At 36.5% G+C, this 27,839-nt stretch overlaps 1 protein-coding gene, 1 long non-coding RNA gene and 1 pseudogene across 3 annotated transcripts; all 3 read left to right on the top strand.

The window, feature by feature from the left end:
• The first annotated feature begins 9,568 nt into the window (after positions 1-9,568).
• LOC137709208 (uncharacterized) lies at positions 9,569-15,795 on the top strand. The gene is made up of 9 exons (XM_088689097.1): positions 9,569-9,670; positions 9,754-10,091; positions 10,202-10,258; positions 10,425-10,931; positions 11,121-11,270; positions 13,281-13,385; positions 13,556-13,603; positions 13,739-14,172; positions 15,002-15,795. The coding sequence occupies exons 2-9, from the start codon at positions 9,761-9,763 to the stop codon at positions 15,623-15,625; spliced, it is 2,256 nt and encodes a 751-aa protein (XP_088545223.1). The 5' UTR covers positions 9,569-9,670; positions 9,754-9,760; the 3' UTR covers positions 15,626-15,795.
• A 3,186-nt stretch (positions 15,796-18,981) lies between these two features.
• On the top strand, positions 18,982-27,839 carry LOC137709209 (uncharacterized). The gene is made up of 4 exons (XR_015958795.1): positions 18,982-19,119; positions 19,409-19,479; positions 27,319-27,414; positions 27,522-27,839. It is a non-coding gene; the product is annotated as an uncharacterized LOC137709209 (long non-coding RNA).
• On the top strand, positions 24,587-26,901 carry LOC137708872 (KH domain-containing protein At4g18375-like; annotated as a pseudogene). The gene is made up of 3 exons (XR_015958794.1): positions 24,587-25,409; positions 25,913-26,335; positions 26,499-26,901. The product of XR_015958794.1 is annotated as a KH domain-containing protein At4g18375-like (transcript).

The raw sequence follows: 27,839 nt of genomic DNA, 5'->3' as shown, positions 1-27,839 counted from the left end.
GGTTGTCAGGAAAAACAACATCTTCTATTGCCATCTCTTGAAGTCCAGCCCTTTGAACTTCTCAGGCTTTTCAGGGTATTTTGGCACAGTGTCATTCACAGACATAGATTGTTGATCCATATTTCTGTTTCAAGATTGTTGGATATATGTCAACAATCTGTGATAAAATTATATATGCTAATAAATAATAAATGCAAATAGGAAATTAACAGTGTATGAACAATGAAATAATATTGAACAGAAATATTGAAGATCGAGGCTTGTGTACCGCAATGTCCTTGAAACAGATATTTCGTCCCTACTCAATGCTTGTAGTTCTATGGACATGTGCTTCACCAGGATTCAACGATCAAGTCAGAATTCCAACACCGGAAAACTTGGCTTCTAGCGAATTTCTATGTGGTTCTCTCAGTAAGGATGTTTTGGATTATAGAAGAAGAATTGTATTTTTTTAGTGTTCTAAATGTCATGCAGATGAATGTATATATAATATGATTATACTTGTTTGCAACAGGTATGAGGAATGGATGCATCTGTTGAGAGACATCTTCTCATAGGGGTGTTTTCTTTCTGTGTTTTTTCACACTTCAGACTTCATCTGAAAAGATGAGTCTGTTTGTAAAAAAATAATTAATTAATTAAATTCGAAATTAATTAAAAATAATTACTTAAATCCGAAAATAATTAATTAATTTAATTATTAGAGCCCCAAGGCCCAAGACCCATATTTTGATAATTAATTATATATTAATTACCAATTAATTAGTACACCCCAAAGCCCAACCCCAAGGGTGAGCCCAATTTTAGTCTCCAAGGCCTATCACTCTAATCACTTTCTATAAGGGACAAAGTCTTATAAAGTGATGAAACCTTTTGGGAATGGCCAATGTGGGACAAAAAAATTTCTACTCAAAATTTCCAACAAAAGATCCTTCTTTGTCGTCGTTCATGTCGACCCAGATGGTGAAAAACCCCAAATCACCGACCGAAATGCCAAAAGGGTGTTGGGTTTGCAGGACGATGGAGATCAGGGACAGTTGTTTTTGGTTTGGTCATTAGAGAAGAGGGGATGATGCTGCTCATGTTGGTTCACATGACACGGCTTGTAGATGAAGGATACTGGACTAGCATTCCCATTGTTTTTGGGGGGTTTCACTAAGACCCTCTAAAGAAGTGCTTGGTCCCATTTAGTCCGGGCAAATCTCATTAATTCTTGTCCCGGCGTGTAACAAACATGGGACTAGACTACCACTTAGTCCAGTCTAGTCTAGTGAGTGCTAGTGATTGCAAACAAACACACCCTTAAGTTACAGCTAGCACAATTTTTTGAAAGCCCCTAATAAATCAGGCCTAAAACGCGTTGGAAGAATAACATGCTCTAAGGCTATAATAAACTTTTTGGCTTAGCGTGAGTTACCAACATTAGTGAAATGGTCTTTACTTAAACCACATATTATTATGTTTATCAAAAGCTTCGGTAATATTAGAAATGAAATCTTCCAAATATAAATTGTGTATTATTTTGTTATATTTCTGATATGAAACTTAATTCTCCAGCAATAACATTTTTGCATATATACTCTTAGTGCTTCTTGAATATTGAACAAACGCTGCGCAGCTGTACTGACGTTGTTTCTTTGCCAAACCATTAATTAGAATTTGTGTAATTAACTAGTGACATAGAATCAAGGGTTTGTATGAATTCGAAGATGGATGATAATCACACCCACTAAATAAAAATAATTGTGTCCGCATATTAGATTATTTGTTTGGTTTTGTGATTGCCTGTACAAAGTTTTATATAGTTTATAATTCTCGTTTAATTCTTTAAAAATATTTCATTTTAAATTGCTGAATTTGATTTGTAGAACTCAAATTTCTATTTTTAAGGCTTAATAGATGATTAGGGTAGGAAATTTTAAACGGAAAATTCAAAACTAATCGATCCAGCCATATTAGACTCGTATCTGGAGCACCCAATTGTTTTTTAAGCTCGATTTCACTCTGGCGAAGCTTGATTCAAATTTGATTTTTCCCACTGCACAGAATAACAGATTCACGCCCAGATTAAGCAATTGAACTTGGAGGCCATGTTAGTGTTTATATGTTGATTTGTAGTTAATTATGAGAAGAACTTGAAAGAAAATGGGATGATTTTCTGAGAAGAAGATGAGATATGCAGAAAATTGCAGAGATGATTTTCAGTAGGAATATTTCATCATCAAATTCATTCACACGAAGTGTGTGAATTTGTTACCATTACAAAGATGAAGGAGAGCAATCTCTCTTACATCAGCACAAACCAAATCTAGTCATCTTATGAAATACCGACACGTAACATGAGCTAACTGATAACTCCAGAAAGTCAAAGAACTCAAGAAGCTTGAGAAAGAAAGATTTTAGAGAGAGAACGAAGATAAGCAGAGGAAAATGAAGAGGCAACTGAATTGTAATTAGAGTTGTTAATCGTTTGTACAGTACAGTAGCTTTTTATAACACTCCTCTAACTGATTTGCCTATGTGGCACTAACTGATTTGCCTATGTGGCACTCCTCTACATTATATCCTAACCAATCAATACTCAACACATGTATTTCCGTTATTACTAACTTACTAAAACAAAAAAAAATGATGCACATAGACTATGATCCATGGCTCGCATTGCATCGATAAGACTTAATTAAAATTGACAATCAAGCAATCTGCAAAAAGTGTTTACACATCAAATCTAGCAGCTTCCCAGAATCCAAAATACTTGAATTTGATTGCGTATCGGGTTCTCGATTATTTATCAAGGAGATATTAATGACTTTAATGTGATAAGTGCTTCTTTCAGTTGCAATTAAAGGAAGTCATTTGACTAATCTATGAGCAAACGTGCAGGATAATTACCAATTTACTAATTAGAAAGCTCATAACTGCAGACTCGTATTGCCCCAATTCAATATGTAGTGTTGTTGTTTTTCAATAGTTAGGTGGGGGTTGTAGGGGAAAAAGGGACGGGAAGCCTCAAACCTATAGGTGACGAAGGTCACAAGAGTGTTTGATTTCCAATACAACACTAGCCCTCCTCAAGTGTTGTTAGACAGACCGACTTTGTTTCATTTTGTTTTTCTTGCTCTTTTTTTTATTCACATATGCTCGGTTGATATGAAATCTCGTTGAATATAAATGGCATATTGAACATGACAGCTACAATTGTTCCTACAATACTTAACTGTAAAAAACTATGATGATTGGAGTTCTCGGGTAAAGACCTACTTGTTAGCCGAAGATCTTTGGGACATTGTCAAAGGCACCCATGAACCTCTTGAAGAAGAAGAAGAAGAAGAACGTAAGGCTTGGGAGAAGAAGGATGTCGAGGCCTTATATCCGATCCAGAGTTCTTGCGGGGATGAAATGTATAAATTTATAAAGGACAAAACCACAGCCAAAGAAGCATGGGATACTTTGTTTAATTTCGAAGCCAAGGTAGAATCAACAATTACGCGAAACATGTACAGACATCAAAAGTTGGAAAAAAGAAAAACTGCGGCAGTGGTTGTACCTTGCAGCTTGGTGATCTATTTTAAACTTTGATGAGAAATATTTAGTAATTATTGGGGATTACAGTATTTTCATTTGATTTGTTACATAATTAAGATGCATTGAAATGTGATGTATCAAATGCACAACAATTACTTTTTGACTACTATTTTACACACATATGCATTAGTATGAAGGAAAAGGAAAAAAACAAATTAAGAATTTAATGGTTAACATCTTTCATCTAAACATAAAGATTTTCATTGTCACATAAAGTCGGCCACTAGAGTTAGGAACTATGTTAAAATACAATAAAGGATGAATATTAACTTGCACATATATCTATCCAACCAAAAGAGAGTTGGCCAAGTAATATAGGTAGTACACTTTTGGATGGACATGGACACATGGCTAAATGAAATAGAGTTCGACAGTTGAGTGTACAATAGTACAAGTAGCATCTTGCTCAGTTTGGAGATGGGGTTGTACAGTTGGATAACCAATCCAATTTGATGACAACAAGAAAAATGTAATGCACGTATAGGAGGATGTGTGAAAGTTTCAAACATTTATGAACAAAGTAATACATAAAAATTCGATAAAAATATGTAAACTATCAATGTGTAAAAATATATAGTAAATACCAATATTCACACTTCAATCTAACGGTCACAATTTTTTGAAATTAAATTAAATTAAAAATAAAAAAAGGCATATTAATATTTTTTTTTTATAAATATTAAATCATATTCTTCACTCCTCACACCAAAACTCTTTAAAATATCATTTTTTCTACGTTCCAATCTTATTCAAAATCTCAGCAAGATTTCTGATAAATATGGACACGTAGCCAAATCATAGTCACTGAAAATGTTATTAGAAATCAATGATGCAAGTTATAAAAGTACATGAAGTATGCATAAAATAAAATAAAAAGTTGTTTTTAACTCTCTAAACGAAGTTAAAATGCCAAAATTCATCTTCTAGTCATGACGACGTGATGAGTTTTATTCGTCTTGTCGTTCATTTTAAAAAAAAGATATCATGATGTTGAAACAGAAACTGAAACCACCATTCATCATAAATAATAGGGTAAATTACATTTCATATCTCAGGTTTGGGGTCTATTTCAATTTCTTACAACATCTTTAAAACATTTCCACTTTCATACCTTAAGTACTATTTTATTTCAAAATAATACCTCCGTTACATTTTCCATCCATTGATCCGTTAAATGCTGACGTGGCTGCCAAATGTCTACCACGTGGCAAATAAAATAATTTTTTTTTTTTTTTAAAACCTGAATTTTCTCAAAAAATAAAATAAAATAAAAATTTGAGACCCATATCTGCAGCAAGAAGAAGAAGAAGAAGAAGAGGGAGGAAGAAAGAAAAAAAAAATTGTCCCTCCCCCCCCCCACCCCGACCCAGCTCCCTACCTCCCTATTCTTCTTCTAGTCATGACGACGTGATGAGTTTTATTCGTCTTGTCGTTCATTTTAAAAAAAAGATATCATGATGTTGAAACAGAAACTGAAACCACCATTCATCATAAATAATAGGGTAAATTACATTTCATATCTCAGGTTTGGCGTCTATTTCAATTTCTTACAACATCTTTAAAACATTTCCACTTTCATACCTTAAGTACTATTTTATTTCAAAATAATACCTCCGTTACATTTTCCATCCATTGATCCGTTAAATGCTGACGTGGCTGCCAAATGTCTACCACGTGGCAAATAAAATAATTTTTTTTTTTTTTAAAACCTGAATTTTCTCAAAAAATAAAATAAAATAAAAATTTGAGACCCATATCTGCAGCAAGAAGAAGAAGAAGAAGAGGGAGGAAGAAAGAAAAAAAAAATTGTCCCTCCCCCCCCCCCCCACCCCGACCCAGCTCCCTACCTCCCTATTCTTCTTCTTCTTCTTCTTGCAGATGTGGGTTTCATTTTTCTTTTTTTTTTTTTCTTTTTTTTGAGAAAATTCAGGTTTTAAAATTAAAAAAAAATTATTTTATTTGCCACATGGCAGACATTTGGCAGCCATGTGGCATATATGTGGCAATCACATCATCATTTAACGAATCAATAGATGAAAAATGTAACGGAGGTATTATTTTAAAATAAATTAGTACTTAAGGTATGAAAGTGAAATGTTTTAAAAATGTTGTAAGGAATTGAAATAGACCACAAACTTAAGGTATGAAATTGTAATTTACCCTAAATAATATTATTTAGCGAAATAAAAATATGGACTTATTCTATGTTAATCATTTTCGTTGAATAATTATTAAATTATTAAATCAAACATGAAAAGTAATAATAATTGTAAATAACAATTGCTTACTATTCAAAATAGGTGCATGGAGAGTGGTTTTTGAGAGGCTAAAGCAGTTCACTATTCAAATGAATAGTTACCGCCCCAACCCCTTGCCTAGACTCAAATCTTTCAAAATTGGTAGAAATGCTCCAAGGGCTTCCTTTTTGCTTCCATTTATCTGAGCTGTTTATGCTTTGGCTTCGGGATCCTAGCTAGGGTGCGGGATTCAAGCAGAACACCCAACAAATTATGCTTTGCCACTAGCTCGTTCAAAATACTTTACTAGCTATGATCTATGTTCATCATTTAATTACAATCTTCAATATGCAAAATTTAACTTAATTATGGATGAGAACAAGCATAAATTTTGCAAGAGACGCCCTAATATCCTTTCTAAAAGAAAATTATCAATCACTCGGAAATTATGTGCACAGTAAACTCTGGCTTTCTGAAAAGGTATATGAATTGAGAATCATGCTTGATGCAGACTCCAGACACCACTCGTTCATTCAGACAGAAAAGATATGAATTGTATTCGCGGATTTTGAGTGGCCATCGTTTTGTGGTGGGAAAAGAAGAAAGAAAAAGATGGAAAACAAAAAATTAAGACATTCTTGACCACTAAGAGCATCTCCAACCCTGGCCTATAACCTGTTTTTCTCCTTTTATTCCCCTCCTAAATCCAACCCAACCCAAGTGGAAAATTGGACCTAAAATCTATAATTTAAAACAAAGCAAAAAATAGGTCAGGATTTAACCCAGAAAATGGTGTGGACACCCTTAGCGGGACCCCACCCACATAGGCATGTCCCCCATGATTTATTGAATCCAATGGCTGAGATCAAATAAAATCATAACGGTAAAAGAAAAAGATATAACGGCTTAAATTTAAATCCAACGGCTAAAATAAAAATTATTTAACTCAAAATTCACTCAAATTTAGTGATTTTTCAATATTTATCGGAATCTAAATATTTTTAGGTTAAAGTGTTCATAAAATTAAATTAGGATAGTGTACATAATTTTTTGGGTATATAAAAGAAAAAAATTAAATTAGGATAGTGTTCTTAAAAGAAAAAATTAACTTAAATTTATTCTTTAATAATTTAGGGCTAAACATAAGGATTGGAGCAGAAAAGTTGTTTCTGGGTTAAAACCTAAATTTTATAGGCTAAAAATTTTAAGTTTTAGGCTAAAGGTTGGAGATGGTCTAAGAAAAAAGACCTGCCTTTTGTGTGAATGCAAAATAATCATTGCAATGGCGGTCTCATATTTGATTTTTTAACCGACACCGAATCAATCAACCACATTGTCTGTGCCGTTGTTGGGGGTATATGACGGTACCATTATTGAGTATGGCCAAGAAAAACTATGCCTGATTACTGTTGTGGAGATTCTAGTAGTGGTGACTAGAGAGTGTGCCCAAAAGAACGGTGTCTGTTGTGGGCAATATAGTACGTTTTGAGAAGGTGGAACCGTGAGGCGTTGAAGCTAGTGTTGTGTTTCTCGTACATGTCAAAACTTTTACCTAAAAAATATCATCAAGTTCACCTGGGATATAATTTAGATTTGGAGTTGGGAATCTCTATCTAATCACTCGATGTCATGCACCTTACTATGCACTTAGGATAGCAAAATCGCATTGAATTTTTGACGTTTGAGGAGTAAGAGGAAATCGCATTGAGTTTTTGACGTTTGAGGAGTAAGAGGAGCTTCTCAATTAATATTTGTGTGTGTGTGTGTGTGTGTGTGTGTGTTTTGTAATAATGTATGCACTTCAATCTTGAAAAAAAATCCAACTCCACTTTATACTTATGATTTTCTTGTTTGCCATGTATGGTATGGTGCTTGCAGTCTGGGTGGTTGTGGTGGTAGCGATAATGGTGGTGGTGTTAATGTGGATTATGGTAATTGGGGATGCAGAGGCTCATAGGATCACTTGTGGGTAAGGTTTAAAAAAAAAAACTATAAAATTTTATTTATGTGAATTTACTTAACTGCCCATGATTTTATTTTGTGGTAGAAGACCAAATTGTATTTTCACTATCTTTTGGTTGACAAAGAGGGTTTCATTAATATGTAGCTTAGATATATATATTTGTTTGTGTGTGTGTGTATAAATAATTTGTGTACCTATACATATGTACTGATAGATATGCACTTATATATACATTTGTATACCTCTACATACGAACATATGTATATATGTGTACCTATATATGCATATATGTACATGAATATATATTTATGTACCTATATTTATACACCTTTATAGTATATTGTTTATTTTTCTTCCATATAAAATGGGGACAACTAATGGCAAGTCACGATTGTCCACCCCTTTCGAGCCCGAAAAGGCTAGGAATTTCATTCTGACCATGGCCACAATCAAACTCACAAACTAGGAGCCGTGAACCTGGGACCTCCCACATTTTTTTTGTTTATTGGGGAACCGCAATTTCCGCCCTTACCACTGGACTACTTGTTGTGGTTATAGTATATTGTTTATTGTGTCGACATATTAATACATTTGTTTGGTTTTGTGCATTATCTGTAGAAATTTTTATATACAGTTTATTTCTCATTAACAAAAAGTTATTTAAAAATCTTCCATTTTAAATTTCTAAATTGATTTGTAGAAATCAAAATTCCTATTTTTAAGCCTTAATTGATATTAAAGTAGGAATTTTAGAAAGAAAATAAAAAAACAATAAAAGTGGGCAAGGGCATTTAATATGACGTGATAATAAATTTTAAATTTCAGAGTAAAATTAGATACTATCATGGGGGGTGTATTCAATTGGGATTTTGAGGGATTTTAATTCTTTTAATGAATCTAGGGGTATTCAATAAGGATTTTAAGTGATTCTCTAAAATTCAAGGTGTATTCAATTAGAATTTTAAGATAGTTTATTAAAATCCTTAGAAATCTGGGTGTATTCAATTAAGATTTTAAAGAAGTTTATAACATTCCAGGTGTATTCAATTAGAAATTGACTTTAAAGAATTTGAGAAAGTTGAGGAATTAGAGGGAATTTGAGAGATTTCGTAATGTATTTTAAGCAATCACAAATCTCACCTCTCTCCATGAGATTTTGAGGGAATTGAATCAAAATTTTATATGGAATCTCTACAAATCAATTTAACTCCATAAAAATCCATTAAAATCTCTCAAATTCTCAACTGAATACACCCAATGTAGATACTATCGTTTGTTTAAAAAAAAATAAAAAAAATAAAAAAAAAAACTTAAATTAAATTTATAAAAACATTCAGGTTATAATACAAATAATCTTATTTACGCCCTTTTAAATCTAAATGCCCCAAGCAGTTTCGCACGGCCGCAAGTAGATAGAAGCCCCCGCCAGTTAATTATTGAAGACAAAAAGTGTATGGCTGAAACCAGGGATATAGAGATTTTTTAATGTGATTGGAATACAGGTTGGTGCATCACGTGTCACTATACAAACGGTGGGATATGTGTGTTAAAAAATTAATAACTTAAAAATTGAATTTCCAATCACTTATATAAAAACACGTAATGTACTACTCGTGTTCCGATTACAATGAAAAATTTATCCTAGGGATAGAACTCTCCCATTATTGAATTCGCGCAGTTAACACCGACTAGGAAATTAATGGAGTATTAGGTGGCATAGTCTTCCGAGTCTCTTGTCCTTTTTCATTGCTCATTTGCTATACATCTATATATACACCAGAAGTGTAGTCACTCTAAGTGCACAGAGTGGGAATTTACTTAAGCTGATTGGATAATAGTTGCAGCTTACTTATTTTTGAAGATTGCCACTACTCGATCTAGCAGAGTGAGTTAGTTATATTGTTTTGTTTCATTATTTTCTTAATTAATCGACCTAATATCACTTTGGATAATTGATTACATTTGCAGATTCAACATGGCAGCTACAATTGTTTCTAATGTAATTGCTAATCTTAAGGTTCTTAGTCATGATAATTATGAAGATTGGAGTTTCCACTTTAAAACCTACTTGTTGGCTGAAGATCTTTGGGAGGTTGTGGAAGAGACCTCTGAACCTCCTAGACGAGAAGATGGTGAAGCGGAATTTATGGTTTGGAGGAAGAATAATGCCAAGGTTTTACATGCAATCCAGACTTGTTGCGGGGATGATACTTATTTTATTATCCGGTGCATTAGCTCGGCCAAAGTCGCCTGGGATACTTTGGCTGAAAAGTTGAAGCCGGCCGATCAAGTCTTGGAAAACACAGGTACGTGTACGCACGTACTACATGTCTCCTTTCCAAGTTAATTCCACTATTATAACTATTAAGATTTAGTTTTCTTCTTCTAATAAAGTCACCGTGCGTGATCGATGCAGAGGATGTGCCTTTGATGGCACATGAAGAGCTGAATACCGGTCTGACGCGGAAGGAGGGTACGTACGTACTAATATTATGTGATATCTACTGCAGCATGCATGAATCTTTGTTGTTTTGTTTAATTTTATTTCATTCAGTTCTCTTTTATTTCAACATTATGTATAATTCGTCCCCAAATTCTTGACGTTTAGTTAACAAACAATAAATAATATTGCTTGACAGAGTATTGTAAAACTAACGACGACTTCAATGAGTTCTCCCACCATCAACCCTTGATTGATGCTGTTGCAAAAGGTGACTGGAGTTCTGCAGAGAAGTATCTTACTATGCATCCCGACGCAATCAGAGAAAGAGGTTCATTATCAGGCTCGACAGCTCTTCACATGGCAGTTTCAATGGAAAACGAATATATGGCGAAGGAACTAGTGAAGTTGATGACAGAGGAAGACTTAGAAATAGAAGACGCTAATGGTGTCACAGCTATAGCTTTAGCCACGCAAATAGGACCCGAAGTGGCTAGATGCATAATCGAAAAGAACAAGAGATTACTTTGCATACCATGCAATCTCCAGAATATGATCCCACTGATCATGGCTTGTCATAGCGGCCATTGGGGATTGGCTCGCTATCTCTATTCAGTTACTCCATTGGAAGCTTTGACGTCGACCCAAGATAACTGTCGGACTGGTGCTGATCTTATTTCCCACTGTTTTAGCTCCAAAGAACTGGGTACATAAATGTTTTAGATACAATATTCGCACATATTTTCAGACACACTATAACTAAGGTGGACTGTTTCATTATTTATAGAACTCACATGCATTTGAGAATGTGTTTAAATAGCATGTTCCCTAACAAATATTGATTACTTTCTTTTTTCACGTATATAATTCTTCTTTTTCTTTTTCCCTATTGTAGATATTGCATTGGATTTAATTCAGCGTTGTTCAAACTTGACCTTTGCCACAAACTCTACTGGGAAAACACCTTTACAGGAATTGGCTTGTATGCCCTCTCTCTTTTTAAGTGGAACGCATCTCAGATTCTGGCAACAATGGATCTATAACAGTTAGTAACTACATTCTTTATTCTATGATGAATTTTATACTTTATTAATTTCTCTGTCCCTCTATTTGGTTGGGTGTTGGCCCATTTTTCAATAAGATATTTCCTAAATGTTAACATGCAAGGAGACTTGCACACCAATTTGATTTAGGGGTGTGATATCCACACATCCCATTTTATTTCTTCTCACACACCTTTTTAATTTTCGGCCGTCAGATCAAATGAATTGAAAAAGATCAACAGACAGAAATTATCAAGAGGTGTGTGAGAAGTAAAATGGGATGTGTGGATAGCACATCCCTTAATTTATCTCAAAACCTGATTTATATATATATATATATATATATATATATATATATATATATTTTATACTTAATATGAAAAAAATTAAGACAATAAAATGCATTCTATGTCTGCATGGAGATTTCTGTTTCCGATGTCTAAGTCAAAAAGTGTTTGAGAAAAACTAAAATTCAGTAGAGAGTTCTAAATAGAGTTTGTGATAAACCAGTTTCCTTGTATGACTTGGCTATTTATAGTGGAAGAGGTCCATAAATCATCTACTACTAGGCCGTAGCGGGCTTAGGCAAGTCAATGAGTCTTCCTTCCCCTGCCTGCTTAGACACATGTAGGTTATGAAGCCCAATGGTCACACATGTTCAATATCACCTAATTTGTGGTGTCCACGTGTTTGGTTCAAAAGTTAATCACACGTAAGAGGCTATGTGATGATGTGAAGGTAAAGAATCCCACATTGGTGAAAAGAGAAACATTGCAAGGATTTATAAGGAATTGGGCTACTCCCTATATTGTCAATTAATTTTATGATTGAACATCAACTTCATATAGGGCTGAGGTGCAAGGGGTCAACAACCATGTCACTCGAAGAAAAACAAAATGTTTGCTAGCTAGCTTGGCGAGAATCGGGGGTTAGGGCCTGATAGTTGTGGGCATTTGCCGGTCCTTAGGGGTTGGTTCGCTTAACCCATTATAGTGGAGATGGAGGTTTCTCACAATATCGGAGGTAGTTCTGTCAAATTGAGCTTATAATCCACTTGACACGCTATGATTGGGTGTGATTAATTTATGTCTCCACACTATGCTTTTCTTCACTAGTTTAAGTCAAGAAATAGTAAAACAATGCGCCAAAACCTAAATGGCTCTTATGTTTGTCTTCACCGGAAAGTCCCTTGCATACAAATAGACAAATAAGACAAACTTATATTTGATGTACTCATATACAAACGTGTTTCAAGTTCGACTTCACAGGTCCCTCAATTGTTTCACAAGTTTTTTTAAGGTGAGTTGCGATGAGTTCTATAGCGGCACAACTTCAATATGTGGTGGTAGTTAAGGTTTTAAGGTTATGAGTTAAATTAGAATTTTGGTTTTGGGTCTTGCTCAAATATTATAGTGTCAGTTATTTTCCCTCTTCGAGTTTATTTTTGGGAGGTTTAACAAAACACTTCCGGTAATGTTCATTTTTAACGAAAAACTACATTTATACATTTTCCTGGTACTATTCACTATACCTTTAAAAAAGACTTTTCATTAATGGAAGTTTTTTAGATTTTTCGTTAATTTTCCTTTTATTTTTTCGTGTCTAAAAGTAAGTGTTAAAAAAATTAATGTGTACTTTTATCGGTATCAGTGTTCATTAATCATTTATTTTGGGTATGCACCTTAACTTCTTTTTTCACAGACATAAATATTTATGGGTAAAGTACAAAAAACTACCTCAACTATTGATGTCACGACATTTTCATACCTTATCTTTTAAAATTGACAATGTCATACCTCATCTTTAGAATTTGTGTCAATGTTATACCTTCCGTTAGCTTGATCCGGGACTTAAAAAAAGTATGAAAGTGTCGTGAAACCAATAGTTGAGGTAGTTTTTTTGTACTTTACCCAATATTTATACAGTAAAAGAAAGGGTTCAATTGCAGACCCTCGACTTAAAAAAAAGTTCTATATATATTGACTAGAGGCATGTGTTTATTTTCTTGATAGTTATACACATACGACATGCTTCTGGGATCCGTGATGTTCGTATAGATGTTCAAAAACAAGCCAATGACCCGGTTAATGATCAAGGGGATCTCACAATTCGCTCAGGTATGCAATATCCATATAAAATGGCACTATGCATTTTTTTTTCCAGTACATATTTAGTAAAACGAGAGTTATGACCTCAGGCGCATCTTTTACTTTGTTATAGATCATACCTAATTAACAAATTCTTTGAATATCTAATGCAAAACATTTTTGTATTTGCAATATTGTAGTTATGGCTTTACTGCGAGGGATCGTCTCAAATCTCTGTAAACTTTTCGGTAATGCTTCATTTCAACACTTTGTTAATCTTTTCGTTCAAGTTTTACTCTAACATTTATCCAATCATCCCTTAGAACTTCTTTTGGTCTACTTTTCGAAACTTAATGATTAATAATTCTTCTATGTCAACCTAGGAATCGATCACATGTACAAAATGAAACAGATCCATGTCCAATCCCTTGAAGTTTTACAAGGCATGTGCAAAATGACAGAAGGTTTAAGCCTTAAACAAATGCAAGGAAGTTCCGTACAAACAGCACTCTTCAAGGCTGTTGAACATGGGAATGATGAGTTTCTTCGTCAGCTGTTTACTGCAAATATCCTAGCTTTAGGGATATATGACGAAAATGCAAGGGGCATGTTTCAGTTTTCCATTGAATGCCGTCAAGAAAAAGTCTATAACTTTTTCCATGACTTTATCCGAGTCATGAATGTTCGCACTGAATCCAGAGTAGATAAGTTCAACAATACGTTACTACATTCAGCAGCGAGGTTATCCCCACCTGCACAGCTTAAACATATCCAATGTGCAGCATTGCAAATGCAGAGAGAATTACAATGGTTTAAGGTTAGAATTTCATCCTATATATATATATATATATATATATATATTCTCTAATCAAGAAATCAAATTGCACTATAATGTTGATCAAATTTCAAATTTGACTCTCATCAACGGCGAATTTGATATCGAATTATGACATACTCAATATAAATGTGAACCCACCACCACCATCACCAATATCTTTATATATAAAAAAGTATTACAAACTTAAGGGACTTTAGTATGTGGCCTCATTCAAACCCATATGAGAGTATTCTATTTAAACACCACCTCTCTTCTTAGGACGTGATCTAAAAGAAATATAGCTTATTACAAAATGGAGATAATTTAGATTTATGATTCGCTGAAATTGGGACCAAAATTTTACAAACAATATTGCTATTTTAAGCTGGACTAAATGGATGAGAGTTTAATAAGACGAAGTGAGTTAAAGAAAAAGGAGTTTACCACCAAAGCAATCGACAAGGTTCACTATAAATTAATAGGTTTTACTGTATAAAGTTCTATTCACGTGGTCAATCGGTATATTACTTGATTAATTAGACTTGATTATTCGTGACAGGAATTTGCACTCTCATATCGGAAACAACCAAATTAAAAATGAAATCACATTCTGTCTAAAAAAAAAAATGAAATTTTGATTACTGTTACGAACTCAGAATGTTAGGTTATTTGGGATTAGATTTGAGCATATATATTCAGGGTCTAAGGGCATACATCAAGGATTTGTAAGAGTACAAAAATATTAATTACTTGGGGTTACATTTGAGTACCTTTGAAGAAAATAAATTAAAGAAAGGTATTTAAGTTTCTTCTATTCACTGAAATGCAGGAGGTGGAGAAAATTGTACCTTCCAAGTTTCTTGAAGTTGTTAACTATACAGATGACATGACCGCCCGTGACCTATTTACTAAGACCCACAAGGAATTGGCAAACGAATGTGAAAGATCAATGAAAGCAACTGCAACTTCTTGTACGGTTGTAGCTGCTCTTATTGTTACAATTATGTTCATTGCAGTGTTCTCAGTTCCTGGTGGAAGCAAGGCAGGTTTTCCCGTGTTCTTAAATAAAAGGATATTTATGGTCTTTATAGTTGCGGATGTCTTTTCACTTTTTTCTTCTACAACTTCAGTTGTGACATTTTTAGGAATCCTCAACTCGCGTTATGCTGAAGATGATTTTCTTAAATCATTGCCAACAAAGATGATGATAGGCCTTTTCACCCTCTTCTCCTCTATTGTTACCATGATGATTGCGTTCTCTTCAACCCTTTTTCTTATGTTGGAATCAAAAGAGTGGATAGTGGCTCCGATCATTTTACTTGCTAGTGTTCCGGTTGTCTCCTTCGTATGGATGCAATTTTCCCTTCTTGTTGAGATCTTCATTTCTACTTACGGAGCTGGAATATTTTTGATCAACAAAAAAGGCAAACCTTGGTCCTTCAATTCATCTTAAACAGTTTACTCATTTTGCATATATATTTGTTTCTGTCACTTTTGAGGAAGTTTTTAGAATTTGCTTAAAGAATAATGATAAAGGATTTCTGCAATCTCTTTCTGTTTTTGGGCCTAAAGAATGTATAATGTATGTGTTCCGGATTCGGTAATAAACTCCAACTTCAAGAATATTTAGTCCTTTAACCTTGTATTTATGTTAGGATTCATATCCCACATGTTTAGTCCTTTCTGTTTTTGGTAGAAAGGTGTTGAGCCCTTACATGACAATGTGGGTTTGAATCCCGTCGATGACTAATCTAATATCCAATCTAACAAAATCTATCATTTGACAAAAAAAAAAAAATTTATTATACTTTTAGAATCTCATTTATAGCTTGATTTCTTATTATTTTAAATAGATTGAACTTTACATATTTGAGCATCAACTAAACTACTTCCTCAGTTTTCCAAAAAAAAAAAATAACTACTTTGATCCTCCTTGCAAATTTAAACCATTTTATATTCATATTACTATGCCAATCCATCTAAAAATATATTATATTTCAATCATCGGGAAATTTCTACATAAGTATGATTGTACCTAGACTATTATACCTAGACTAATTCATTGCCTCTAAACATGTAACATAACTAAACTAATGCACTTAAGTAGAAAATATTGTACCTACACCATTGCACCTCCACTATGGCACCTCCACTAATTAATGTACCTACACTATGTTACCTAGACTAATGTACAATGTCACATTCCGGCCTGGGGGAACACTTCCCGGGCCCGCTCCACCACTGTAGCACGATATTGTCCTCTTTGGGCCCCTACCTCGCCCTCACGGTTTTGTTTCTGGGAACTCACACGAGAACTTCCGGATGGGTCACCCATCATAGGAATGCTCTCGCACGCTACTCGCTTAACTTTGGAGTTCCTACGGAACCCAAAGCCAATGAGCTCCCAAAAGGCCTCGTGCTAGGTAGGGATGGGAATATACATATAAGGATCACTCCCCTGGGCGATGTGGGATGTTACAATCCACCCCCTTAGGGGCCCGACATCCTCGTCGGCACATCACGCCCAGGGGTAGGCTCTGATACCAAATTGTCACATCCCGGCCCGGGGGGACCACTTCTCGGGCCCGCTCCACCACCGTAGCACGATATTGTCTGCTTTGGGCCCCGACCACACCCTCACGATTTTGTTTCTGAAAACTCACACGAGAACTTCCCGATGGGTCATCCATCCTGGGAATGCTCTTGCACGCTACTCGCTTAACTTCGGAGTTCCTACAGAACCCGAAGCCAGTGAGCTCCCAAAAGGCCTCGTGCTAGGTAGGGATGGGAATATACATATAAGGATCACTCCCCTAGGCGATGTGGGATGTCACATACAATACAAGACTTTGCCATACGAATGAAAAGAAAAAGAAAAAAAACTACACTACGGTACCTAGACTAATGTACAATGCAAGACTTTGCCATACGAATGAAAAGAAAAATGAAAAAAATCTACACTATGGTACCTAGACTAATGTACAATGCAAGACTTTGCCATACGAATGAAAAGGGAAAAAAAAAAAAAAAAGCCTCATAACACTTGGAAGCCAAATTGATGTTTGACATATTTATGACGTTAATTGCTTTTTCTTTGTTTGAAAGGCTTAATTGGATAAAAGATTTTTGTAGTGATATGTATTCGAAAAATGGTCCATGTAGTAAACAAATTAGGAAATAAACTATTGTAGTGAGGATGGTTAAGAATTGAGCCCCAAATTAAAATTTATGTTAAGTCTCGTCAATATGTTGCTCTGAGTCTTATGTGCAAGGTTAAATTAGTCACTTTACATCTGTTATTTCGCCTCCACTAATAACCCACATCTCAACTCTCACAGATTTGCAGGGGTGTAAAACGATTTTGACTGCAAATTTTGTCTTTGTGCTGCTCTCTTCTGTTTATATTTCTTTGATTGATTTATTTATTTTTTGTCAAACGATACATTTGTTAGATTAGAGAGCCAACGAAATTCGAATCCATGTCATGGTGTAAGAGCAACACTCCACTTCATCACTGTAGTAGAGGGTCACTTACTTATTTGACTTATTTTTGGGTAAGAGAAGTTTGAGTTTCTTCCAACTGAACTCGTTGAAACCCAAAACAAAGAAACAATAAAACCCAATTAATCAAATGACTCAAACAATGCAAGTTGTAAGAAAAACAAACAAAGCCAAATTACATGAAATTGGTTCTGGATGAATCGGTGAGCTAAAATGGGAAGGAAGGCCTATTGTTTTCTGTAATTGGTTTGCAACTTCAGAGCTTTTAGATTTGAGTCGACGATTTCAATTCGAGAGCCTCTCAGTCTCCAACCCCATTTTTCAGCAAAAACTCCAGCACCCACACGTAGATAACGATTTCATCGTTTTAGTCTTTCAGACTAGGGGAGGGACGCTGTATAGGCTGATTAGCATGACTGCTATAGCTTTGCTCTTACCCGAAAGTAATTGAAAGGTAGTGAGTCATCAACTTTTTACTTGTATTGTCACTGAAAAGTGATTTTTGGCTGATTGTGGGTTAGTCCTCATCACTTGACATTTAAATCATAGGCCAGCATTAATGAGAAGGCGCCAATTTGGCTCTGAGCCTGATGCTAGGCTTCGGGCAAGCCTTCATTTAATTGGTGTACAACCCAAAGTTCAAATATTAACCCAAATAGCCGTTGCATTGTTTCATGTAGGAACGATGAAAAATACCAAACTAGTTCAGTGCTAAATGCTCTTGGGGCTTTCTTAAGCGAGAAGAAATCTAGTTTTGGTGTTGTCTTTGTAAGAATAATAACCTAACTTGTAGAAGCCGATGAAGAAATAATTGATGGAGTACACCTCAATTTCCTCTTATTTGAATGGATCTGTCACTGAATTTTATCCTTTATTTTAAGGTTTCAACATTGAAATCTTTAGTTATCCCACGAGGATCAACTCCATTAGAATTTGGAATTAACATCCGTAAAGGGAGGAATTTTTTTATATACTCACAATATAAGTCAGTATATTATGTATCATAGTATAAGTGGATATTGGATAAATATACATTTTTCGTGTCTTTCCCATTATATTATAACACGTAATGTACCGATTGGTATTCTGTGTATACTACAAAATCTAAACCTAATAAAGAATCATTGAATATTTCGGGAATTTTATCAAATTGGACATGCACAAGACTTCTTGTGACATGTCCAATTTGAAATGGGTCGAAGTTAAGTTAGGCATTTCCAACGAATTCGAAATGGATCGAAGCCCAGCTCCTTTTCCACCTAAAAAAAAAATACAGGCAAAACTGCTAGTCCAAGACTTCACGCTCCACTACCTCGATTCATCTCTCTCCTCTCCGAAGATGGGGACCGCCAGTCGGCCCGGCAAGCGGTAGCCACAATCCCTTTACATCTGATTCTCTCTCTCTCTCTCTCGCGGGCGCGCACGCGCGCTCTGGTACGTAAAAAGGTAAAAACTTTTCATTAACTTCCCCATAAACCATAATCTTACAGTTTTACTGACTGGCCTGTGATCTGTTCTTCTCATTTGTCCGATCACCCTCCATCTAATTCATTGTTTCCTGTCGTTAATTAACTAAAGATTCCAACTTTTCTCTTGCATTATTTGTTTTGGTTAGTTCCCAGAAAAGAAAATGCTTGAATTTGATATTGTATGAGCTTGGTTATCCCATAAGGTGTGTCCTTTTTGCTTCCAGTTTTGTATTTGAGCTGAGTATGTTTGGTTTTTGGAACCCTAGGGCGATGGCTCGAACCCTAACGCTCACGAATTACGGCTGCTCGCTCGTTGGAAATACTTTACTAGATCAAGGTTACGTGACGCAGCGAGATAATAAACAATGGGATCCTCACGTTCACCCTTAAAGATTCATCTGGAATCCACCAGAAAATGAGAGAATTCTGAAAGATTATTTGATTAATATGGAATACAAAGAAGATGCCCTTAAGCACACTTACATTGCCTATTTATTCTATTTGTGATATACCAGATTAATTGCACATATTGAATACTATTAATCATAGTGGATAACTCATGACCTCTTGGTCTTCTCCTGGCGCCTATCAAGCTGTGCTTCAAATTCCTCTGCTAAACGTTCTACGTCAGACTCCTCCACTTCGAAAGAACTCGTCCCCGAGTCATCTTTAGGATAGAGCGCTTCATCGGCATGATATTCAAACAAATCTGTAACATTAAAAGTGCTCGAAATTCCCATAGATGCAGGCAGGTCCACAATATAAGCATTATCATTGATCTTCTTTAAAATCTTATACGGTCCATACTTGCGCGGCTTCAGCTTACTGTAAGTTCCAACAGCGAATCGCTCTTTTCTGAGATACACCATCACATAATCTCCCTCATTGAAATCTTTAGCACGCCTATGCTTGTCTGCAGCAGCTTTGTACCTAGCATTAGTTTTGTTCAGCTTATCTCGCACTTCCTCTTTAACCTCCATAACGTCTTTAGCCATATGTTGAGCGCCTACACTAACCCCATGGGCTTTGGGAAGTTTTACCAAGTCAACGACATGGTTAGGAACTGAAGTATAGACCAAAGAGAAAGGAGACTTCCCTGTTGCACTATGAACGGCACTGTTGTAAGCAAACTCCACTTGAGGCAAGGCAATATCCCACTTTTTTGATTTATCAACACAAACACTTCGAACCATGTTGCCAAGTGTTCTATTAGTCACCTCTGTCTGGCCATCGGTTTGTGGATGCGCTGTACTACTACGTTTCAAAGTAGTACCAAAGAGCTTCCATAGGGTAATCCAAAAATGACTGAGAAATTTGGTGTCACGATCAGACGTAATAGTTTTAGGTACACCATGCAATCGCACAACCTCCCTGAAAAACAGTTTGGCTATGTGAGTAGCGTCAGAAGTCTTTCTACAAGCTATGAAGTGTGCCATCTTAGAGAACCTGTCAACCACAACAAACACAGAATCGACCCCACTTTGGGTTCGAGGAAGTCCCAGCACAAAGTCCATGGACAAATCTTGCCAAATGTCGGCAGGAACCGGTAAAGGCATATAAAGACCAGTATTTTGTGCTTGACCTTTTGACACCTGACAAACATAACACCTTTTCACGATTTTGCCGGCATCTTTCTTCAACTGAGGCCAAAAATAACGTTCCTCAATTCCTGCAATGGTTTTGTCTCTGCCTAAATGCCCACTCAAACCACCACCATGAATATCTCGAATAAGCTTCTCTCGTAAGGATGAACTAGGAATGCACAGCCTGTTGCCTTTAAACAAATACCCATCTCTAATGTGGTAATCTGAAACAGGTTGATTCTGAATACACTTTGCCCAAACTTCTTTGAAATCAAAATCAGCTTCATATAACTCTTTTAAAAACTCAAACCCCACAATCTCTTGTGCTAAAGTAATCAACAAGTTGGCTCTCCGACTCAAAGCATCAGCAACACGATTGAGAGATCCAGATTTATGCTTAATCACAAAAGGAAACTTTTGAAGGAAAGTGGCCCATCTTACATGCATTTTACTCACACTCTTCTGGTTGTTGATGAACTTCAAAGCTTGATGATCAGTATAAAGGATGAATTCTCGTTGCACTAGATAATGCTCCCATTGCTTCAAAGCACGCACGACCGCATAAAATTCCTGATCATAAGTACTCCACTTTTTACGGGCTTCACTCAACTTTTCACTGAAGAATGCCACTGGTCTTTTTTCTTGAGACAACACAGCTCCCACGCCCAATCCGCTTGCATCACATTCGACCTCGAATATCTTCTCGAAATTGGGAAGGGCTAAAACCGGTGCAGTGCTAAGCTTTTCTTTAATCAACGCAAAACTCTTGTCTTGTGCTTCACCCCATTGAAACTTTCCTTGCTTGAGACACTCAGTAATAGGAGCTGTAATGGTACTAAAGTTTCGTACAAAGCGTCTGTAAAAAGTAGCAAGACCATGGAAACTACGCAACTCACTTACGGTTTTTGGAGTAGGCCATTCTCTGATTGCACGTACCTTGTCTTGATCCATATGAATTCCATCTTTGCTAACAATATAACCCAAAAACAGCAACTTACTTGTAAGGAATGTGCACTTCTTCAAATTAATATAAAGTTTATTCTTTTCCAGAACATCCAGAACTTGTCTCAAGTGCACTAAATGCTCTTCTTTGGTTTTACTATAAATCAGGATATCATCAAAATACACAACAACAAATGACCCAGTAAAAGGACGCAAAACCTGGTTCATAAGTCGCATGAAAGTACTTGGTGCATTTGATAATCCGAATGGCATTACCAGCCATTCATACAGACCATCCTTGCTTTTAAAGGCCGTCTTCCATTCATCTCCTGGTTTAATTCGAATCTGATGATAATCACTGCGCAAATCAATTTTCGAAAACACCTTAGAACCCTCAAGAACATCCAGCATATCCTCCAACCGTGGAATTGGAAACCTATACTTGATGGTGATCTTATTAATGGCTCTACTATCAACACACATACGCCAAGTGTTATCCTTTTTTGGCACTAACAAGACGGGAACTGCACAAGGACTCATACTTTCACGAATAAATCCCTTTTTCAGCAGCTCTTCAATCTTCTCCTTCAAGATTGCATTTTCTTTCGGACTCATCCGATAATGGGGTAGGTTAGGAAGGCTTGCTCCAGGGACTAAATCAATCTGATGTTGAATATCTCGCATAGGAGGAAGTTGTTCCGGTAAATCTTCAGAAATCAAATCTTCAAACTTTCTCAAAATTTCCTGCACTTCTTCAGGAATGTGGCTTGCAGCAACATCTGTCACCATGAGACCCTTAAGTACAACTGGATACATGCACCCAACTTCTTTAATAATGTCTTCAAACTCGTGGCTATTCCTGGAGATAGCTAGAAAATTTGAACTCCCAACTTGTGGGTTTTCTAATTTTCCAGATTGATTAACAGGAGCAAGAGCAATTTTGCGAGAGCCCCACTCAAAGAGAAATACATTATCACGACCTTTGTGGGTAGCATCAACATCAAACTGCCATGGCCTTCCCAGTAATACATGGCTGGCATCCATGTCAATTACATCACACCAAATCTCATGTTTGTAATGCTTACCGATAGAAAGAGGAATCTTGCATACTTCTGTCACTTTCACCGACGGGCCTTTCTTCACCCAACCCAATATATAAGGATCTGTACGTTTCTCTGTCGGAAGTTTTAAATAATCAACCAGCTTTTGTGACACAAAATTCTCACAGCTACCACTGTCCACAATCAGTGTACACACATTGTTGTCAACAGAACATAAGGAGCGAAATATATGATTTCTCTGCCCTTCTTGTTTAGGCGAAAGGAGAGCTCGTTGTAGCACCATATTGAGTACTTCATCCTCTTCAATAGAAACACGATTCATCATCAAATTCACAACCTCATTATTATCTTCATATGCAAACTCAGCCCCATCATAATCATCAGTATAATTTCCTCCGTGATCATCAGCTTCTTCGGTTCCTTCTACAAGGTTTGCTTGCTTCCGCTTCGGACAGTTATTGGATTTGTGGCCATGCTGGAAACATCTATAGCAGACATCACTGGTTGCTCTGGCGTACGGACCAAGGCTTGGCCTTTGATTTCGATTCTGATTTATGTCAGTGTCCCGGCTGCTCTCTCCTCTGTAGTTCTGCCCTTTATAATTATTTCCTTGGATCGGCTGAACATCTTTCTTCTCCTTGTTAGGAACATAAGAATCTGCTGCCCTCCTCTGGTAATTATTATTATTATTGCCATAGCTCGATTTCTTCTCTTTTTGTTCACGATCTTTCAGTTCTTTCTCTAACTGTTGTGCCTTCATAGCCATATTTTGAGCCTCATGGACATCCCAGAAAACTTGTAACCCAATTCTATCCTGTATTGACGTCGTCAATCCATTGACATACCTTGACACCGTCTGCCCCTGAGTCTCATTCAAAGAATTTCTCTCTGCCAACCGTAGAAATTCGTCAGTATAATCCTCGACTGTTCTGCTACCTTGGGTACAATTATGGTAAAGGCGATAGAGATGCTGCTCGTAGTCTACTGGAAGGAAACGGTCCATCATCAATTGTTTCATCCTACGCCATGTTCTGATCGGTTGTTTGGCCTGCCTCTGTCGCGACTTCTGCAAATTATCCCACCATACAGCCGCACTTCCCTTCAAGCGGAAAGCCGCTATCTTAGCTATCTTTTCCTCCGGCACCGACATAATCTCAAGGAATCTCTCTACCTCCACGAGCCAGTCTAAAAATCCTTCAATGGATAGATGACCATTAAAATAAGGAATGTCAGCCTTCATTCGGTAATCTTCAATGGGTTGTCGGTTATTTTGATTAGCAGCATATGGGTTCTCGGGCTGGTTAATCTCCTCCTCAGAATCTGATTCACTAGCTTCCCGTTGACGATGACCATTGCGGTTGACTCTACCACCACCACGTCGGTTTTCTCGTTCGTTTTGTAGATTGTTGTGGTTTCCCATGTTGAGAAGCAATTGCCTAATCTCTTCAACGCTCGCAGCAAGGGCGTCAAACTCTCTCCTGGAAACTGGTTCCTCGCCAGGACGAGTCCTATCATTCGTCGGGTCATTCGCCATCGAGCCAAGGCAAACCTGCTCTGATGCCAACTGACGCAGCTAGATAATAAACAATGGGATCCTCACGTTCACCCTTAAAGATTCATCTGGAATCCACCAGAAAATGAGAGAATTCTGAAAGATTATTTGATTAATATGGAATACAAAGAAGATGCCCTTAAGCACACTTACATTGCCTATTTATTCTATTTGTGATATACCAGATTAATTGCACATATTGAATACTATTAATCATAGTGGATAACTCATGACCTCTTGGTCTTCTCCTGGCGCCTATCAAGCTGTGCTTCAAATTCCTCTGCTAAACGTTCTACGTCATTACGTTTTTTAACTACAAGCTTTACAATGTATAATTGAACTTTTGTATTGGCAATCCCTGAATTCAATAGCTTTTGCTTAATTCAGTGTTCCGTTCGAAATTGGAAATGATGAGTCCAGTTTCATTCCTTGAGAACATTAGTATGGCATTCGGCTCTTTCGCAGTAATGGCGACTTTTGTTATTGTTTTGTTTAATCCAGGTATTAAGGTTTGCTTAAAATTTAGTCCGCTTCAGTTATTAGTTTTTAGTATTGAGGGGTATGATGCATGGGAACAATCGAAACTTTTTCAAGAAACGCCCTAATATCCAGTTTAAAAGAAGAGGGGGTAACAACAACTACAAGAAAGGAAAGTGGAATGATTCAAGCAGTAAGCAACCTTCAGAGGATTATCAATTGCTCAACACTGTGTATCGTATTCTCTGCCCTTCTAAAAAGATCGGTGGTGTTATTGGGAAGGGTAGCAACATAGTCAAAGCCCTTAAGAGGAGACCCCTGGCAAAGATTAAGGTTTCTGATTCTCTTCTTGGCTCAGATGAGAGAGTAATTATTATCTATATCTCTCCAACAAAAATTTCAAGCAAACAAAATAACCATGAAAATTTAGCTGAGGGAAATGAAATGGAGCCGCATTGTGCTGCCCAGGATGCTCTTTTGAAAGTTCATGACAGGATTGTAGAGGAAGATCGTTTTGGTGGAGTTACATTTGATGATGACAACGAGAACAGTGTTGTCACCACAAGACTTCTAGTTCCAAACAATATGGTAGGTTGTCCTTCCTACAGATCAGCTTCCAACTTGTGGTATGGAAACTGATGAATTGGTGCTGGTACTCTTTCAATTTTTGTGCTCCTTGCATGTTCTCTAACATAGGAAATAATGTTCCACAAGAAGATTTTATATGATGTAGATGGCATTAGACTTTTGATTGAGCAAGTAGAGCAAATCTTATGACGTTGTATGAGCTCACCTGTTGATTAAAGTTAATTTTTTTCAAACTTATTTTTGTGTTAGAAATGATTTTTGTTGTTTTTAATTTAATATGTGTTCCCAGCTATGTATGTTGTTATTGGGAAATTTATTGGTGCTCAAAATATATACCCTAAATATGTCTATGTATACAAATGAAGGTCCAGTGGTCCATGTATGCAGTCACTTTGTGCCAGTGAAGTCTGCCGCTGGAAACTTGTGGGTGTATTGAGATTTTTCATGTCTTCTTTTTACATTTGTAAAAGCATATGATTTTGTAGCAAATATGCTTATATGAAACTCTCATGAAAAGTTCTTTGTTATTTGTTTTTTGGTGCCTATAACTTCCAACAAAAGTGAGAGATATCTGCAAAACCAAATATGACAAAGAGGGCACTTTATGAAGTGTCTAATCTACAGCATCAGAATCCTAGGAAGGAGAAGCCTCCTTCAATCTTTCCTATGCCTTTCTTTCACCTAGAAATCCAATGTTGTCTAATCAGGCTCCTTCCCACACTATGTCGCCAATGCCACAGGAGGATATGAAAACCGTTCTGGATTTGCCCGAGGTGGTTTTAATGGTTTTCCTCCTGGACATGGGGGTGAAGCTCTAGCTCTAGCTGAGTTTTCATGAAAATTTTGTGTTCAGCTGGGAAATTTGGTGGGATTATTGACAAGGGCGGTTTTAATGTAAAACAATTACAACTGGAATCAGGAGCCAAAATTCATGTTCAGGATGCATCAAAGGACCGAGAAGAAAGTGTAATTCCCGTCTCTGCTTTTGAGGTATGCCATCTTGTGATACACGGCCATTTCCTGTCTTTAACTTCTTTTCGTATTGGCTTAGAAGTGTTATTTGCATGGACAACGTACTGTGCACCAACTGTTTGCTGGTGCCTGTGGATCAAGAATATGCTAGCAGTGGATCACCTTGCTCATACTTTTTCAGGCTTTCTGGAATCCCAGATCACAAACAATTGTGACATTCTTGAGCTTCAGAACAGAACAAGTGAATTCCGTTAAAGGCATATTCACTACTAGGATTCTTGAACCATCAAATAAAGCTGGATGCCTCCTTGGACAAGGAGATAAGTTATAAATGAGACGAGAAGGAGAACCCAGGCTGATAATCATGTTTACTCGAAGGATGATAGGCCAACTTTTTGGTTTATCTTGGTTCAGAGGAGTATTAATTTGATTGCCTTCGTTTTGCAGTTAGTTTTTATTTGATTTTTTTCATGAGATTGACAACTTTTCTTCTTTTGTACTTATATTTTTTATGTAGAGTTTATTGTTTAACTAAAAGGTCACAAATTACTTGAGAGTTTAAATAAAATTGAACTTTCTAGATATGTGACACCATAAGCATCACTGTCGATATCTTGATTATTATCCCAATTCCCATCATATGATTATCAAGTTACAAGTTATGCATGCTCGAAGCACTGGTGAAAGGAGGCATTCTGTTGATGCCAAGAAATGGTTCTCATAAGGTGAAGCTTGCAGCAATGAGTAATTGGGTATCTCCAAATGAGATTCAACTGATATTTGCCATTTTGACCTCATATTTATTACAGAACACCGATGTCTTCCGTTATGTATGAGTATTAGATACATTATAAAATGTACTATGCGCATCTGGTCTTGTCAACCACAGACTTATCAGATTCCTCCAACTGCTTCTGGGTATGGAAGTATTCATACCTGTGTACAAAGTAATACTCATATTTTATCACCCTGATTTTTGTGCTTGTTTTATGTTGTTCCAGCTATCCAAGGGTCAACTATGCTATGGAGGGTAAGATCCCAACGAATGCAGTCAATTTTCCTGGAATAGTAGGGCGCAGCATTCCACTATTAGAGAGGTATATTTTCAGAACCTTGTGAGAGTAGTAGGATAAGAGAAATGATAGTGTACCAATGGATTTGACAAAGAAAATTATACATCTACCTTTTTGAAATTGCTATTTAGGTTGATGTATCACGAGCGCAGCTCCAAGACTCCCACGGTGGTGGCTCTGAGCATTCTGTTGAGATCAGTGGTTCTGATCACTTGAATGCAGCATACCCTTCGGGCATTCTTGGCTTCTGCAGATCAAAATGTGAGTTCTCTATCTGGTTCCTACCACTATGTAAATGCTCCGCAAGTCTCCTACCACGAGATGAATCCTCAGCAAAGCCCCTATAAACTCAATCCTCAGCACAGCCCATACCAAATCAATCCTCAGCACAGCCCACACCGAATCAATCCTCAGCATAGCCCCTACAAACTCAATCCTCAGCACAGCCC

Source organism: Pyrus communis, chromosome 17 (assembly GCF_041283825.1).
Source record: "Pyrus communis isolate YQ-2024b chromosome 17, ASM4128382v1, whole genome shotgun sequence".
In the NCBI taxonomy this organism is placed as follows: Eukaryota; Viridiplantae; Streptophyta; class Magnoliopsida; order Rosales; family Rosaceae; genus Pyrus; species Pyrus communis.
Note: the sequence above shows the minus strand (reverse complement) of the source record. Positions and strands in the feature narration are given on the sequence as shown.

Excerpts from the sequence above, each read along its gene's own strand:
- LOC137709208 (XM_088689097.1), top strand. The coding sequence starts at position 9,761 with ATGGCAGCTACAATTGTTTCTAATGTAATTGCTAATCTTAAGGTTCTT. Across the intron at positions 10,092-10,201 it reads TCAAGTCTTGGAAAACACAG|AGGATGTGCCTTTGATGGCA; the intron begins GTACGTGTACGC and ends TGATCGATGCAG. Across the intron at positions 11,271-13,280 it reads GCAACAATGGATCTATAACA|TTATACACATACGACATGCT; the intron begins GTTAGTAACTAC and ends TTTTCTTGATAG.